The sequence below is a fragment of the Drosophila santomea genome, chromosome 2R, assembly GCF_016746245.2.
Source record: "Drosophila santomea strain STO CAGO 1482 chromosome 2R, Prin_Dsan_1.1, whole genome shotgun sequence".
Classification (NCBI taxonomy): Eukaryota; Metazoa; Arthropoda; class Insecta; order Diptera; family Drosophilidae; genus Drosophila; species Drosophila santomea.
Genome location: NC_053017.2, coordinates 9951685 through 9969757, shown reverse-complemented (window position 1 = coordinate 9969757; position 18073 = coordinate 9951685). Strand labels below are relative to the sequence as shown.

The following is an 18073-nucleotide window of genomic DNA, read 5'->3' as shown; positions in this document are numbered from 1 at the left end:
CCATTCACTTTTGATAAACTTTTGTTTTAATCTGCGCAATACATTTTTACAACTTAACCTAATAACCTTAAACGCGTAAAATATAATCAATAGTATTCACAAGGAATTGTACAAGGTTTGTATGTGGGTGTTTTGTTTGATTTGTTTAAAAATACGTTACATTTATGGTAAAGTAAAAGAGCTTGGTATTATAAAATCTTAAACCACTAAACAGACGTGTTTTGATTCCTAGTTACTAGCACAACTGTCTCGATCGGTTTCTAGTGCAAAATCGTTAAAAATATACGTGACTTTAATTGTGGTCTTGCGATTGTGTTTAAGGTGTATGTCGCTCTAGAGTTTTAGACTTTAGTTCCTAATTCTAAAAGCGCATCAATAAAACAGGACGCTGCCGTGGTAAAATTAATTCTAAAATTTATGCAACGTAAGACTATAAAATTCTTAATTAGGAGCACTTTCGCCTAATATTAAATGACTTTTTGTACAAAATGAAAAACAGCTTTCCTTCGTTCATCAATCAATTTCCAGAGCCCAATGCCATGCCGGACATTTAACAGTCGATCGCGGGTTGGTATAGCTGCAATCTCGATGACCGCGTCGAGGAACTGGTATCACATTTAAAAAACTATTTAATTCAATGCAGGCAATTCATCCCACATCTTCTCTTTGTCGTCATGTGAACGAATCTGGCCATGCAGCGACCACTGTTGTTGTTGCTGCCATTCATGCCGGTTAGCTCTCCATGGGTCGCACCTGCTGCAGTGCCTCTGCATTCGGTGTTGTCGCAGATGCTGCGCTATTGCAATGCTGTTGCTGGGGTGACGCATTGGTATTTGTGGTCGAGTCCGCGGACAAAATGCTACTGTTGCACATCGAGTGGGAGGTCGAGGATACTGCCGCCGAACCCTGCACATTATTCACCGTTGAACCTGAGCCTGGCGCAGAGTTGACCGCCTGAACTGACCCATCTGGAGGTGGAGCAGTGCCACTCATCAAACCGCTTCCTGCACTCTGCACCACCCTGTATCTGTTGTAGATGCGATACGGGGTCTTCGAAGTATCCTTCTGCTGTACCGTCCTGGTTTTGCTGGCGGATCCCCAGCCGCTGGCATTGATCTGGTCTGCCGTCTTGCCCAGCAGCCAGTCGACGCAGTTTTGCTGCAACTGCTCGCTAACATGCTGCTGAAGCCACTTGTTAACGTACGTTTGGAAGTGGGCGTATTTTGCCTGAGTTACACGGCAATGATTCTGCAAAGTAATAAACAAATTAGTAAAGCTGTTTATTCTAAATGCCAGGTAAAAAAAATAGCACTCACCTTCTTGGCACGACGCACCGCATCGTACTTAAGTAGCTTGAGATTCTTGCTGGTCACAAAACATCGCCCGTTGCTGGAATTTGTGTTGATCTCGTCGCGATCGTTGAAGGCGTATTGCTCCGCCAGGCCCACCTGTGAGGCGCCTAGCCTCTCCAGACGTTTGCCGCCCCAGCTGTTGTTGTTATTATTATTATTATTGTTACTGCCACCGCCTGAGGTGCTGCTGCTCGAAATGATATTGTCGGCGGAGATGGATTCAACTGCAGCCGCAGTACCGTGCAGCTCACTGCGATTCCGCTTATTTTCAAACAACTGACGCACTTGCTCCTCGTGCAGCTTCGATCTCCGCTTGTTGCGCAGCAAAAAGCGTGCCTTGCGGGCTCCTCCCCCGATTCCACCTCCTCTGTGTCGCAACTGAAACGAGAGCAATGCAAAAGTTAGTCTTTATTGTGAGTAATTGCGACAATTGCCGGCGACAATGCAGCCAAGAGCACTTGAAACACGGCGGCAATTCAACATGCTCACAGAATTTACGAGAATACTTAAAGCTGGGAATGCTGAGATGTGTGGGCTGTGTATTGTAGCATTACTGAACAGTTAGATAATTATATTAAGGGAATTATAAAGAACCGAAGAGGATGGAGGTACCAGGCCAACAAACACAAAGCCGAAGACATAGACTCACACGCACAAGGGGACAAACGCAAACCAAAGTCCACAAAATACAGGATGAAAGTCGGAACGCAACGAAATCAATCACAACTACCAGTACCATCAAGAACAAAAACAAATATTAAGCTTAATCTAAGTGAAACAAAGAGTTGCACAATGCGATGATGACTTACCTTGCTTAAGCTTAAGTTTGTGTGGCAATTACTGAGTTCGATTGTGGCTCTAACCCGGAAAAAATGAAAACCCCAACCCCCTCAAGCCCATCCCTCTGTTTTAATAACTTTGAACATGTCTTTTTAATGGGCTGCTCCAGATATATTTCTCAATTTCACTCTCCAGTAATGTCCACAGTTGTGATTGTGTGTGCTATTTAATTTACAATTATTGAGTGTGTGGAGTGTGTGTGTTCTTATGCCTAGATATAAAAATGTTTACCGAATTTAAAAGACATTTGGCTGCTTCCTTTACAAAATTAGCTACTATACGTTTTACACATAATAATACATACATTGACCGATTACCATTAGCATTACGTTATGTACAGTTAAAACACGTTAATTAATATATACATTTGTGTCAGGTGTAATTTAGGCCTATATTTAAACGCAATAATTTGATTATCATCAGAAGCACCACTCACACACGCACCACTCACATCTACGCCCTCACATCACATCATCACTTGCAGGTGCCGGATCTTCGATCACCCGATATATATCAAACTCTCTATCGCTATGTATAACTCTTGGGTAAATCAAGGCATAACGAAATCAGAAGGGAATGCAACAAGCGCGTGCCTACGTTATTGTTATCATCATCTACTATTTTACATAATGTCTGTTTTTATGCATGTTTGTGGATGGAATACTACATTTAATTAAGGTGTGTACTTTGGGTTCTGTTTCTTCGCTGGTTATTGCAGGTTATTGTTTGGTGTCTCTGAGCAAATAATGCATTACATTTAATGTGTGTGAGTGGGTGGCGGTGGTGGGTGTTGAGCGTGGTAGTGGTGGTGGTGGTGGTGGGTGAAAAGGTTTGGTGTTTCAATTTCTCTCCGGTTTTGGTAATCAAAAAACAAATTCATTTATTACTATTTCATTTTGCAATATGACTTTTTCTTCTTCTTATTCAATGAAATTATCAAAACTATGTTATTTCAAGCCTTGGTATTGACCTGGTACGAAAAAATAAATTGGAAAAAATGAGAGAAAAGAATGCAAAAAAGCATTAATTAGTGAATATTTTCTTGTCCTTTTTATTTTTTTCTTTGCTCGTATGCAAGCAGCGTATTCTTTTGTATGCATACGAAATGTGGGCGATTAATAAGTTGGCGGCATGTTGATAAATGATACCAAAACAAAAAGATACAATAATGGAAATAAAGTTACAGCTGGCGAAACGAAAGGGAGATAAATAATAGAAAGTGCAGCGGCAAAAGTTGATAGGTAACAACAGATAGATAACCGAAAACTGAGATATATATTTATATATACAGAATACAGTACTGTAGGATGTGGGATGTCTTGTCCATCGTCTAAATTAGGTGACAGGTTTGTATGTACAGTGGAAGTACCGAAACACAAATCATGAGTAGAACAGGGAGTCAAAAACGTAAACATAATCGAAATGAACAACGAAATACACAAACAACATGGTTAACCACTCTTCAAGCACACACCACACATAGCTGCTCCGGCTGCGGAGCATCTCATCGCTGCCTTAGCACACTTACCTCGGCAGTATCTTCGTCCTCCTCCGTCTTGATATCGGATGCCTCTACAACGTTGTCATTGCCGAGCGCCGAATTCGAGCCGGCAGTGTTCCCACCACCGCCGAGCGCAGGATTCGCCAACCGCTCCACATACTTGCTGAACTTCTGGGCCTTCAACGCAGCCGGCTTATCGACTTCCTCGGGCTCCGAATCAAGCAGCTCTATGGTTACACGGCAATCAATTTTGTACTGTAAATGAAGCTGTTGTTAGATCATTTCTTTAACGCTGCTACTTTGTACGGCTTACAATGTACACTTTGAAGCAATTTTCTTCGTTAAGAATGCTCTCCGCCTTCCGCTGATACGACATCTCCCTGTCAAATGTCTTGTGAGCATCCCGACAGAATCCGCCTGTGCAGCCTCGCCTTTGCTCCGTTGCAAACAGCTCCACACAATCCAGTGCGGCTCGTTCTGTGACACAATATTGCAGCTGGCGAACAGCATTCGAGACAACCTAAAGAGGAACAAATGAGGTGAATATTTATTTTGTTTTTTTTTTCTATTTCTATCTATATAGATATGACGTTTTCGATCCATCGATCCGTTATACTATTTGTATATCGTTTATACACTTACCTTATCCAGCGTAAAAGAGATGTAAGCATAAATGCCAAACATTTCTCGCATCGTGTCCTCGAACGTATTTGAGTCCATGTTGCCGTCTAGGACGTTCTTGAGCATATCAAGGAAGGTGGGGTAGTAGTCTTCAACTTGAATCTCCGGCTTGGGCTTTAGCCGCAGCGCAGTGGCTGTGCTCTCCCTTCGATTCACCCTACAGCGCTCCTCCTCGATGGCCAGCAATCGCGCTCGTTCATACATAACATGCAGACGGTCGCAAAGAATCGCATGTAGCCGCAGGAATAAATACCAATTGTTGTTGGCGAAGAACAGCGCGTAGGATTCGTCCTGTTTATAATAACAAAACCATATTAAAATACATATTATATTTAAAAGCGTTGCTTTACGTACTTCGTGTTGCCCGTGTGCGTGCGGTGGTAGAAGCTTTGGATTGGAAAATTCCGCAGGATGTTCCAGTTTGATTTCCACATCGACGCCCGCTCCTACAGAGTCTTGGGCTTGCCTGGGACTCGATACAACTCCAGAGGTGGTGCTACTGGCTCCTTCTTCTTTGTGCGACGAAAGGAGGTCATCTTTTGGCTTGCCTTCGGATCCTGATAAAGTTGATGACGATGCCGCTGACGCTGCCGCCGCTGCTGAGGATGTTGATGGCGTTGCATCGTCCACAGACGTCGCTGAAGATGGCGTTGCTGTGGACGCTGGTGCAGAAGAACCAGTAGCCGCTTTTGAGTCATCAGTCTCTTTCTTAATCCCTGTCGGTGTTCCGCTGCTACTGCTTGCATTGCTACGTGCCGGAGAGGCACTTTCACTGGGCGTACTCTTTGCATTTCGAGTCGACGACTCCGTGCGACCCAGTGGCGAGTCCACGTCCATTTTCGTATTGTCATCTACCAAAAATGGAAAGGCTATATAGAGAAACGGTGTGCACAACACATATGTTCGGATATTCGATGCAGTTCAGGGGTCAGTGTGTAGGTGTTGGTGCATTGCAGTCCAGTTTTGTTTTTTTTTTTAATTGCATTTTGGTTACGTTAAAAATTTGTATTTTTTATTTGTTTATGTTGGTTTTGTTATTAGTTGCAACAAAAAAAGAAGAAAAAGAAACAAAAAACATTCACTATGTTAAAAAATACAATCGGGCAAAAGTTATTAAAGAGAAACTTTATAAATTGAATGAAAATTAGTCAAGTAAATTTCTAGTGTTTTTACATGACTAATTACGTTTCAAATTCACAAAACAATACTCCTTAATAAAAAAAAATAATATAAATAATGTTAGTATGTGTACGGATGATGAAAAGTTTTAAGCCAAGGCTTGAACATCTTTTTGAAATATATGTTAGTTATAGAAGCTACTTAATTAAAGTGCAGGCGCAACAAAAATAATGAAAAGGTTGGAGGTTTATTGAGAGTGAACTATATAGTTTTAGGAAGTTTAATTTTGATTTGTCCAAGATAACTTACCGTCATCGCGTTCGTCGTCGCTTAGTGGCTGTCGTGGTGCAAAGAAAAGGTCAGGCACAAATTGTCGAATGATTTGCTTAATCTTCTGTTTCTCCTGCTTCTGGATGCCAGTCTGCCGCTTCACATGATGAATCAACAGGTTGGCGGCATCGTCCAGAATGGTTTTGTCCTTGTACGGCAGCACCAGATGCGGCCCAAACGGTTCCATAGCGTCGTCCTCTTGGTCGTGCCGCTCATCGTACAGCGTTTCGATTTCGTTAAACAGACTCTTCGAGCGCAGGGCTTTCATGTCGTTGGGCTTGAAGTTGATGGCTTGGTGATCGAGGGACTTGAGGTAGTACTTCTCGTTCTGTTCCCGCCACTGCTTATTGAAGGTCTGTAAAAGAAGTGTTCATTTAATTTACATAAATGTAAAGCGATGAGAGAGTTCACTTACCTTTTGCGCTTCTCGCCACTCTTCCTCCTTGACTTTCAGTCGCTTCAGTACAATAGGCACCGCCACAAAGGGATTTTTCTTCATTCCCTGGATTATCTCTCCGGACTTGTCGCCATAGATGCGATGAATCGCCCGCTGGTGAATCGTTTGGGATGTTCCGCCCAGATGATCGTCCAGATGGAATTTGCTCAATTCTTCGGTGGACATTCGTGACATTTTCTTCTGTACATTCTCTAGCACCCGAATCGTGGCACTGTTGACCTCGATGACCAGGTCCAGCTCGAATCGCTCGTCCTCCGTTCTGTGAATATTCCTTTTGTTTAGAGCGTGCGCATTGGTTAATTAAAATAAACGAAAGCCAAAGAAACAGAAGATCCAAAACAAACGATAGATGTGTAAGTTGAGAGTAAAATATAGATGCGGTAAAGAAAAATAAGATGGAACGAAATCTACATTTAGGTAGATAATAAATAAAGAATTTGAATTTTGTGGGCTTTAACAACCATTTTTTCGATTTTTCGACCGCAGATATCAAACTCAAATGAAAACGGTAAGGAAACAAAAGTACCAATGAAGTAAAATCGATGTGACTCGTGACTTACTTAGGTGGGATCGTTAAATATAAGGTTAAAGGAATACATCTTACCTGTAAATTGTCTCTTCGAACTGCGTTTTCCGCGATGTAACAAACGTGGAATCTTCGCTGGCCCACGTCGGGAAAGATACCCATTTGTCGTTGAGCACTTCCCGGCAGAGAGCCGTCCGCCCACTGCACTTCTTCGGTACGGTGGACTGCGGCAAAGCACAATAAGATGCACCCAGCCTCTTACACGAAGACAAATCCACATCCTGGACGTACTCGGCAGCACTCTGGTGACTGCTGCCTCGATCATGGGAACTATTACTGCTTCCACCTCCCTGACGTTGCGTGGCGGCTAAAGGCATGCCATCAATCAATCCTCCAGCCGGTTGACCCGAGGGCGGTCCCAGAAAGTCGGTGAACCATCTTAGCAGTTCGGGGAACTTCATCAAGAACGGAGATACCAGACCAAGAAGTTCCGTTTTGGAGACAATTTCCTGGTTAAAAAGAGCCAGGCATCGGAGGAAGTTGTCGTAGACCTCTGGACTCTTCAAAGCCTTGCGCACCTTATCAAAGAACGCAGCGTCGGAGATGGTGCACTTGCTTGATGCTTCGGAAAAGCTCACATCACGGCAATAAGGCTTCGGTCGCTTAGCAGGCGGTGCTCCACTAGCATAGTGTCCGACTAAATTGTCATCACCCGGTCTCCTCGAACCTGAACCAGAGTTATGCTGTCCATGGTGACCAGAGGGCAATGGTGGCGTGGCGTAACTAATTCCCGGCGAACTACGATCGAGGGAATTGTCCGAAATGTGCGGCATGGAACCAATCACCGAAGGGATGCCATAACTAGGCGATTTTTTTGCATTATGGCCATGCGTTAGATTCTGGTTTGGCGCGTGGCCAACGTACTTTTGCACATGATGATTATTTCGATGCTCCTTTTCGTACCCCACCATCACGCTGCATCCCACTCCCGACCGGCCGATATGGGCGCCGGCTGCAGTTCCGGCCAAATTATGATGGCCTCCAACTCCAGCTCCTCGCTGATGTGCTTGCTGCTGCAGACCCGTGTGATAATCCTTCTCAAAGAGGACATCGTTTCTGGTCGCATTTAGGTTTGAACTGATCACATGATTCTGCTGTTGCTGATTGTTATTGTACGTCTTAATGCTGACACTGGTGTTCACCGCCGATAGGTTTCCTATGGCCGCTGCATGGGCACTGTTGTCGATCTGCGGAAGAGTCGTTGCACCCAAATGCAAAGGGGATCCACTTGGCGCTGGCGATGCAGACGACATGGTTATATGAGCACCACCGCTCAAAGTAGCCGTGGGACGCTTGCCATGATCATTGTGCACAGACGCTGACTTGGACATATACTGCCCGGACTGATGATTGGTGGCGTCAGGAAGGAACTGGCCAAACTCCCTAAGCAAATCCTCATCCTGGCCAAAAAGCTTAGCCACCTGAGTGTACACCTCCTGTTCGGTGAGCATTTTACCCTGATTTAGGCTGCCCTCCTTCATTACCTTCTGCTCCTTTTGATAGGCGTGCAGAATTTCGAGGAATTTTTTGTACTTGGCCGGCTGGTTTTGGAAACGATTCTGTTTATAAGAGAGATAAAAAGATTATAAGTAACCTAGAAGATTTTAATATGCTGAGCAGACATTACCTTGATCTTGTTTACATAGGTTATGGCGTGATTAAACTCCACCGGCTGATTCTGCTGTCCTGTCTCCCCAAGCAAAATCGATTGATGCGCCTGCTGGATGTGATGCAGATTGTGCTGCGCCGCGCCCGCACCTGGCCCACCTCCTGCTCCTCCATGAGGACTAAGCTCACTTAGAGAATTCGGCGTTGGAGGTCCACCAACAACTATACTAGCCGTTGCATTCACGTTTGCTGCTGCTCCAGCCACTTGCCCCGTAGGTGTTATTGTGGCCCTTTCTCGATCTCTCGAGTAATTCTGCGGTACATTGTGTGCCGATACGGAGATGCCTGGCTGTTGACCTGACACTACGGCGTTTGTCGCCGGAGAGTTTGTTACACTCACGTGGACATGACCACCACCTGGAGATTGTGATTGAGGAGGCGTCGGCTGCTGCAAGGCGTGAATAGTAGTCTGGGTAAGCGAGGCTCCGCCGTGCGTCATTAGATTTACAGCTCCAGCGGATTGAATCTGAGCCACTGCTGCTGCTGCGGCCGCTGCTCCAGCCCCCGTTGCCGGTGTCAAAGATGCAGCATTGGTCGTCTTGATGGCGATATGTCCGGCACCTGTCATCGAACTATTTCCGGTGAGCATATGCACTGTACCTGTGCTCGTTGGCGCTCCCGGAGGTGAGGGCATCGAAACCACCGGCACCGAGCAGCCGAGAGCATCCGAATGAATTTCGATCTTGTAACCCGGAGGCAGGAACATGTTAAAGCCATAGATCAGCTCAGTGTGCCCCTTGAAGAGTGTCGAGACTCGCTCAATCACTCCGGGTGTGTCGATGCAGTGCGACTTGAATTCCTTCATGATGTCCAGGAAATTGTTGTAGATTTGCGGCTGGTCCGCGTACTGGTATTTTACTTGGTCCAGGTAGCTCAAAGCATCCTCCACTTTTAGGCGTGGCGTGGCATTTCCCGATTGTCCTTGTGGTGGGGTGGTTCCACCCACTGGGATACTGTTGGCAACCACGGACGATGGAGGAGTTTGGGCCGAACCCAAAGGTGACTGTTGAACTGGTGGTTGCTGGGACATCGTGGCTAGATTGCCCACGGCAGTGGCCACTGTCTGGGTGCCGCTGATTGTACGCTGGCGGATTGTGCCTGTTTGTGAGCTGCTGGATACAGTCTGTGCACTCGCAGGAGTGTTCGCAGCTCCTCCTCCTGTCACATGAATCTGTACTGTGTTGGCGCCATCCGCTGTGTTAGCTTTAAGAGTTCCACCAGCCTGTATCGATGCCACACTATAAGCTATAGGATTAAAACATTGCATTAGAATGTAAAACGCATTTCGTCAGGGTTTAAAATAGGTTACTTACATGTTGTATACTGTAATGTTTGCGTTCCCGTGCTCCCTGTGGAAACCACCACGCCTCCTCCGCCGGCTGCTGAGCCTACTCCTCCTACGGCCACCTGGGCTCCTGCTCCTACTGGTCCTCCAGTTGTAGTGCTATCCACAATCGAGCTTGTGGTCTTCAAATTCGTAGCCGTCGGCGTGGTGGACGGCAAATAGGCAATGGTCTGTGCTCCTCCATGCTGTGGAGTGAGGATGCGATGGTGAATGGAACCAATCCCGCTGATGGTGGCGCTATGAGCACTGGGAACAACGGTGCCAATGGTAACGCCCGTCGTATTGACGCCCACAGTAGTCGTGCCACCGCCGCCGGATGTTGGCCCTCCTCCAGCTACGCCCACGACACCAACGCCCACACCACCGGATGTCGGAGGACCGGGTCGTGTACTGAATTGCACCTCGTCTACGCGGGTGCGTTTCATCATCTTCTTTGTTGCTCTGTTCTCGGCGGAGCGTATAATCCTGTGCTGATGCTTCTTACTGAGCACTTTGTTCCTCCCTGGATCCCTGCCCAAGTGCAAGGACTCTGGCTGCTCTAGGTGAGTGGCCGCCGTCTATGAGCGTATGTAATATGCAACAAACGGTCGGGGTCGCAACTCTTGGTCTTGGACTGCTCGTGGATGCGACATATGTTGTCTATGCATTTGGTCGCCCCGCAAGCGGCAAATGCGCTCGAGTTCTAGGGTAGAGAAATTGGACTGACTACTGGTTATCTGCAGCTGGTGTTGCTGCGCCGTTGAGTCGTCTCTGCCACGTAGCTTTTGGAGTTCTTTCTGAATATCACTGCAAGTAAGAGAATGGAAACGGTCATACAACAATGTCGACAATAAATGTATAAAAAAAACCCATATTTTTTTAGGACCATAGGACCATATTTTTATTATGAATAACTATTTCTGCATTTCTGGAAAAATATTGTAAATTAATACTAGTATTTTTTGACTGCCACTGGTTTTGGTAATTTTGCATTACATTTAAAATGGAAGTTATATTTGCTTATCCACATTTATTCTTCTAAATATTCTTTTTCATATACTAGACCACGAATTTGACTGCTTTTCCCAAAACAGGTTCACTAATATAGCACAGCTGACTGATCAATACAGTCTACATGTTCACTGGTTTCGAGAAGATTGCACATTCCAACAAGGAAAAAAAGGTGAAATAAAAAGCCACGGGGAAATTCTTCATTTAGCCGTATCACAAAAACTAAAGAGTGGGAAACGGTATTTCTGTATTGGGGGTTCTGGACTCGGGGGAGGAGAGTGGGGGACAATAGGAATGGAATGAGACGGTGGAGCTGTGAGCAATAACAACAACATCAGCCAGAGAATGGTACATATAGACGGGAAGGAGATCGTGGAGTGGAAGTTAGTGCAAGGCAAAAGGAGGAGCGCGTAGTTCACTTTAGTGTGTGTACGTGCAACCGGAATTGGGCGCGCGCTTTGTTATTGCTTTAGGCGGTACAGTAAAAACTTCCTAAGCGAGCTTTCTGAGTACACCTTCGGGTGCGTGTATGTGTATAAATTTCAGTATTTGTGGATGTGGAAGGTGCCAAATGCCCCATGCACGACATCGGCTTGCATAGAATTCAGACGCACACAAAGAACATATTTATATATCGATACCGCCAAGGGGCCGGGCGGGTGGTATGGGGAATGAGTACTGCTGGTACATATTCTGTATCTACAACTTACAAGAATAAGAAGAGTCAGAGGTAACAGCAGCAGCAAACGCAACAATGCAAAGGTGGTGGTGCTGATACGGTGGTGGTGGTGCAGCCACAGAGAGAATCGGAGAGAGCCGCATTTGTTGTTGAGGCGCAGTATATGGCTGATTTTTTGTTCAAAAAGGTATTTCACCCGTTTGGGGCCAAACACACACACATACGCGGACGCAGCAAGCATTTGGCGGGCATTCGGGAGAGAGAGCGCCAGAAATTGAGAGAGCAAACGCTGCGCAGACCAAAGAGTGAGCAAATATTAGGTGAATGGAAACCGCCTAGAGGATCATCCTGCTCCAACTAATTGAAACACCCTATCGAACCAACAGCTGCCCCCTTTTAGCATTTGTAAACAAATATTGGAGCTCAGTACAGCCGCACAAAAGCTTCAGCCCTCTTTCACTCTCCTGTCTCTGCCACCACCAACTATCCTTTAATAAAAGAAGGTAAAACAAGTTCGCTCTTTTCAGATCTCCCAACTGCCTTTGTTGTTATTGTATTTTTTGGATCCGCCATTAGTGCATACCAAACACATTTGCCCGCTTGCTTGTGTGTGTGAGTGTTTGACGAGAGAGGCTCCAAATTGGGGCGTTGTGTGCGTGTGTGTGCTTCGGGGAGACATGTGGGCAAATTTTCCCTCCATTTTTTTTTTGGTTCAGCTTGCTCTATTACGTGCACACGTATAATGTTATCTTATCTGTTTTGTTATGTGTATACACAGCACAGCAGAATACGCAGCACAAAAGGCAGCCAGCGGAAAATATGCAAAAATTGTTGAACACTAGCACTCGGTTTTTTAACAACTGCAATACGAATCGGAATCATCGCGAATTAATATTTAGTTTTTTGTGTTACTTTCTCACTCTGACACACTAACACAACCGCAGCGTGGCGCTGCGCTATTAATAAATTTTGCAAATAAAACATATGGATGTGTAGAGAAATATGTACAATATATTCACATACATATATACTATTTCAGCATGAAGAAGCACGGCAAACGTTTTGTGTAAATTCAAACCGAATGAAAAAACAGGCGGAGCAAGAACAACAAACGACGGATGGGAAGGGGAGCAAGAAGTAGAGGAGCATGAGGAAGATGTGAACATAAAGAGGGCCACAAAATGATGCTCTCATTGGGGAGCCATTTAAATGCACACTCACACTACACTTGGCTGCTCTCGCTAGTACATGCGAATGGCGCATCAAAGCAAAAGTCGAGATAAGCGCACGAACTGAGCAAAGAACGAATCAACGAACGAAAATAAAACGACACTACGTTGAAAAAATACAGTCAGTTCATAAGCGAACCAAAAGCAATGGTTCAAAGCGCGTGTATGTGTGTGGCTCTCCTCTCCACCCTCGTTCAAGTGTGTGTGAGGAGAGCAGAAACAGAAGAGGCAGCAGCAGCAACACAAACAACAACCACGTCCCCGTCCGTCGACGACTTTTTGTCTGTGCGCCTTCTATATGTATTCGCTATGCCATTGTTGTGTGTGTGTGTGAGTTTGTGCGTGCGTGTGTATATAAACCAATTGAAATTGACCTAACCTAAAAATGTTGTATTTTTCACAAGTTTTTAGTGGCACGAACGAGAATATTGTTTGAATCCGAGTCCGCGCTCCAAGTGCACTTGAAGGATAATGCTACTCTGCACTTTCCACGCCCCTCCAACCGCCCACCGCCCATATTACACTTACATCAGCAATAAGCAATAAGCAGTTAGCTTCGTCGGTTGATATTCGGCTGTGTGTATGTATATTCGAAATGTATGTATATATGTACTAGGCGCGTATGTATATTTACTACAAAACTGCCGTTGGTTTTGTGGTGTTATTGGAAACTTTCACGTTTTACGCAGTATTTTGCACTTGCAACTACTATTTCCGCACTCACTCGCACACCGAAATTTTAATTTTCACCGTTTTCTTTTTTCTAGTAGCTGGGGCTCCGTTCCCAAGATGAGTTTTAGTTTTACGCTTAATTCGATCACTTTGCACTTGGCTCTTTTTCTTAACTAGATCAGACGGGTCGAATTTAAGACATTTTCTCCTCGGTAGATTGCTACTGCTATTCTATTCACAAATTTTTGGCGAGAAAACGTTTTTGTACATCTTAACGCCGCCGCAAACATTTTCGATTAAAAAGGCAAAACGCGATGGCCAGTCAGTCGGAGTCAGCAGAGAGAGCAAGCAAGAGTGTAAAGCGGAGAGCGGGACCTTGTGCGCTCGCGACAGAAGCAGAGAGCGGGAGAGCGCGCGCGCGCAGTGTTGCTTTGGAACTCATTTTCTGCTGCTACTACAGCTAAAACAGGGTGGCAACTCAGCGGCGCAACAACTAAAATCCTCCGTCGCGCGCATTGAAAACACTGCGTTAGCTGACAGTTAAAAAAATTTTTATTTACCATTAGCTATTAGCAAATAATCACAATCAGCGTTTATTTTTATTAGCGGTGAGCGGTACCGCATGCAAATCGTCGCAAAATGGCGCTTAGAATTTGGATAAGAAACGAAATACGTGAAGCTTACGTAAGTGCGAGGACCAACAACAACGCTGGGGAGAGAGAAAACAAGTTGTTTGGGAAACAGGGTGTACCGTTGCCACCCAGCCATGTGGTGGATGCGATGATCAGAGCATCTGGCTGAGACACCCTGTTTACGCCAAAGAGAGCGACAGTGAGAGCGGCGCACCAACACAAGCGCAACGAGTATACAGCGGATAGCGACGTCGGCAGAGCGTTTTAGCCGACTATTGCAGTACATAATGAAATCGACGAAACCGAAAATCAGAAACCAAACGGACCACTAGCGAGCTACAACTCTGCCACGGCTACACTTTACACACTCATGAACTCCTCCACCACCTCGCTCGCCAGCACACTCACACACAGACGCGTGCGTGCGGAGAGAGGAAGTAAAAAATATGAAGACAAAAAAAGCAAGTGCATCTCACCATGACAATGGCGGAACCATAAAAACACATGTTCGCATCTTGAATCGAAGCGAATTCGGCGGCCAGCTCCTTAAAAAAATAAAATAATACAGGCAAAAAATCTGTATACGCGCAAAAGTTGAGCTGCTAAAACATGGAAACCTTGCAGTTATCGATTCGTCTCGCTCATTGCGCAATGAAAAAAATGCAGCGGGGGCGGCGGATACAAGAGAGCCTCTCTCTTTCTGAGGCACCTGCAGCGATACGAAATGCAAATCCGCCTTCCACTTTCCAGCTCAAAAGTTCAAAGTTCATATGCAACTAACTACTGGGTGCAGCGCATGTCCGAGGTGCACCGAAGTCCCCGGACCAAAAAAAAAATGGCACAAACCAAACTCTCCGACTTCCAGGCGCCGCAGGAAGGTTTGTTTGCCCTTCCATTGGGTATTATTGACGTTTTTTCTGTTGATAATAAAGCCTGGTGGTCTAGCATGTTCTAATTATCCCTGTGCTAATTTCAGATCGACGGCATAGAATGCGGCACTAGGAAATATTTACAGAATTCTAAGCTGATCAGCTTCAGTGATATCTAAAATGTGGAAAAGTGCTTCCTGTCACACGGATCCATATTTATATAAAACCAATTAGTTTGATATTCGTACGTGTTCTGCAAATTATCAGATAGTTTTTATTCACCTTTGAGTCACCTGATGTTTATTGTGAAAAACCTTGTGTAATTTATTGTTTGACGGTCCTATAAATTGTAGTTTAACACAATATAAATGGTAGACCTGTTTTTAATTGGTTTAGTGAAAAATTTATTTCGTTTATACACTGAGGTGAAATGTAAATATGAAACAAACGGTCTTTTACCTTTAAAATTTATTCTCATAAAAACTGTATAAGTCCGATTGCGCATTAGAGAACCTTATTTCTTTTGTGAAAGGTTATACAACTGCGCCGGTAAAATTTTTTTTTTGAAACATGAGAAGCGTTGTATCATTATGAAAAGTAATTGGAATGGATAAGCTTATAACTATTCTTTCGGGAATAGGTTGATACGATTTAATACAAAGGATTTACTGTAGAGATCTAAATTAGTACTTCAACTTTTAAGAACGATATTTACTACAGCCTAGACTTTTTGAATGTAAAAATATGATATACAAACATTCAGTATGACTCTGAACTAAAATGTTAATAATATAATAACGAAGTCATGGGCAAGTTACAACTAAATTTGTGTACAAGTGTTCAACGTCTAATACACTTCAACTTCGTTCCGACCATCAAGTTCAAGACTTGTTCGTTGGCCTCTGGCAAAAATACAATTGCGAATTGCAAACAATTGGTTGGCGACGCGGCAAGTGTTTCTTTTTTCTTGGGAGAAAGATCGAGAGAAGTGTGGAGAGACTGCCAAAACTGGGGAGTTTGAGTTCAGAAGTAACTTGTTTTTCAAGTTTTCAAACAGCCAAAACCAAACCAGACTTAAAAAGCCAGTCGAAACTTGAGGCGCTTCACAAAGAAAATTTGAGGAAAACGAGGAAAGCACTGAGAATGTGCTTGTGTGTGTGCTTTACAATTGGACCTCACAGAAGCAGTGAGCCCGATTTCAACGAATTATTTAATTAGAATCAACGTAAACCAGCAAATTGAAGGCTGAAACTGCTGTCTCGCTCACCTTGTGCACAATCACACATACACATGCACCAAAAGGGTAGACAGTGCTGCCAACTGATTTTTTGATCGATTTAATCAAATTATTTCCATATTGTTTACGTGGATACTTTTTACTGAAGCGTTTTTTTAACCTTTTTCCCTGTTATATTAAAATAAATGTACCTTTAAAAATTTCTTTATTTTTTTTTAGAAAACAAAAAATTGCAATGGTATAAGTATGGTTCAGTGTACTAATTGTTCAGGCATAGGGTTTCAACATCCTAACAAGTTGGCAGTTCTGGAGCGAATGAACGCAACAATAACAAAAGGTGAGCGCGGCAAACGCGCTCTGCCTCTTTTAGACAGCCACACATATAGCTGTTTTTAATGCCTCCGTAGTGTGCGTGACTGCGTCATTGTTGTTGCTGTTCTCAATACCTTCCTTTCTTATTTTTATTTATTTTCTGAGGCTCTTCACTCTTTTTTTTAAATTTATTTTATCAAGCCAAAGGTAATTAAATATGTTCAGCCACAAATGCACACGTGCCAACAGATGGCGGAATCTTGTTTTTATGTACATATACAAAAAGGCGATAAGACCGATTTCCATAAATATACACATTCGCAAATCTTTAATCAAAGATTCAGCTTGAAAAGTCAAACTAGGATTCCCAAAGGCGAATATTTAAGTGGGGAAAAAGTCACAAATGCATTATTTTGAAATGAATAATCCCACTGGAAGTGGAAGTTGTGGTTGCCGCCTAGCGTAATCAGTTGGGGGAAATTGAGGTTAGGTACGAACGCATTCTGGGCACCCACTCACTCACACACACATACACTCGCACATGCATACAAGGGCGCGCACTTTTTTTCTATACATACCTGATTGAAATAACTGATGTTTTTGTTTTTAAGTCTTCTTTATTTTCTACTACTGCCAGCAGGCAGACTTTTGGAAACTTTTGAATGTATTGCGGCTACAACTTTCAGCTGCTTGTGGAGCTAATAGGGGAAGGGGTCGAGAGAGAAAAAGGAAGAGAGTAGCGCGTGAGTGGCCACTTCTTCTTACATTTGCAACAAACACATGCAAACACTCTTTACACAAGCACATGCACCCGAAATCGATTTAATACTGCCTTTGTTGCAATATCTCTTACTATTTTCTTTAATTTTTTGTTTAAATTTAACGCACGTAAATTCACTCCTGCTTTAGATTACAATGGAACACACACGTACACATATGCATATGTATGCGTTATGATCAACCCCACGCTAGGAATTTACATTTTGTTTGACGAGATCTTCTAGATGATTTCAATTACTGCGCGCTGCGTCTGGTCTTTAACATTTATTTATTTAGGCTCTTTTGTTAAATTGAATTAGTCGCACAGCCGTGAAAAATGACCAGCAATTACAACGAAATCCCAACTCGGTTTGTATGCGGCGTCTATCGAGCAATCGATATCGATATGACGTGGGTGGTCTTCAGAGCTGGCATTTTATTTCGATTTCATTCGATTTCCCGTCATCGTATGCAATTGCGTTTAAATAATATAACTTAAAAAAGGGAAATGCTTAAAGCCTAGCAACTTGTAGTTAAAGTATGCTTTTTATTTTGTCAAATATAGGATCTACACAACGCTTACAAAAATAAGGCAAAATAATTACATATTGCTGTTATTGTTACAAATAAACGAAAGAAATTCATCTTCTTCATCGTGTATAGGAAATATGAAACATTTTTTAATGCAAGATCGCCATATTTTAATCCCATCAGAAAGCGAATAAAAACGTAGTAGAGGTAAACGGAAAATGCACATAGTTTTAAAACACGACTTGGTTTGGAACATTGCTTACCACTAGTCGAGCTCTGCACGC

At 43.8% G+C, this 18073-nt stretch overlaps 1 protein-coding gene across 9 annotated transcripts; it reads right to left on the bottom strand.

Moving 5' to 3' along the window:
• Positions 1-8: 8 nt before the first annotated feature.
• Positions 9-17637, bottom strand: LOC120447107 (paired amphipathic helix protein Sin3a). 9 transcript variants are annotated; one of them, XM_039628521.2, is made up of 13 exons: positions 17480-17636; positions 17078-17197; positions 9848-10665; positions 8494-9779; positions 6885-8425; positions 6239-6551; positions 5803-6178; positions 4729-5243; positions 4336-4665; positions 4007-4213; positions 3721-3948; positions 1317-1730; positions 9-1248 (listed from the first exon to the last, which is right to left on the bottom strand). In XM_039628521.2, the coding sequence occupies exons 3-13, from the start codon at positions 10305-10307 to the stop codon at positions 733-735; spliced, it is 6186 nt and encodes a 2061-aa protein (XP_039484455.1). In that variant the 5' UTR covers positions 10308-10665; positions 17078-17197; positions 17480-17636; the 3' UTR covers positions 9-732. The 9 variants fall into 9 exon arrangements, 8 of the variants coding, with proteins under 8 accessions (XP_039484455.1, XP_039484452.1, XP_039484458.1 ...); XM_039628518.2 differs by having other exon boundaries at positions 17078-17636; XM_039628524.2 differs by having other exon boundaries at positions 4729-5225; positions 17078-17636.
• Between the last annotated feature and the right edge of the window lie 436 nt (positions 17638-18073).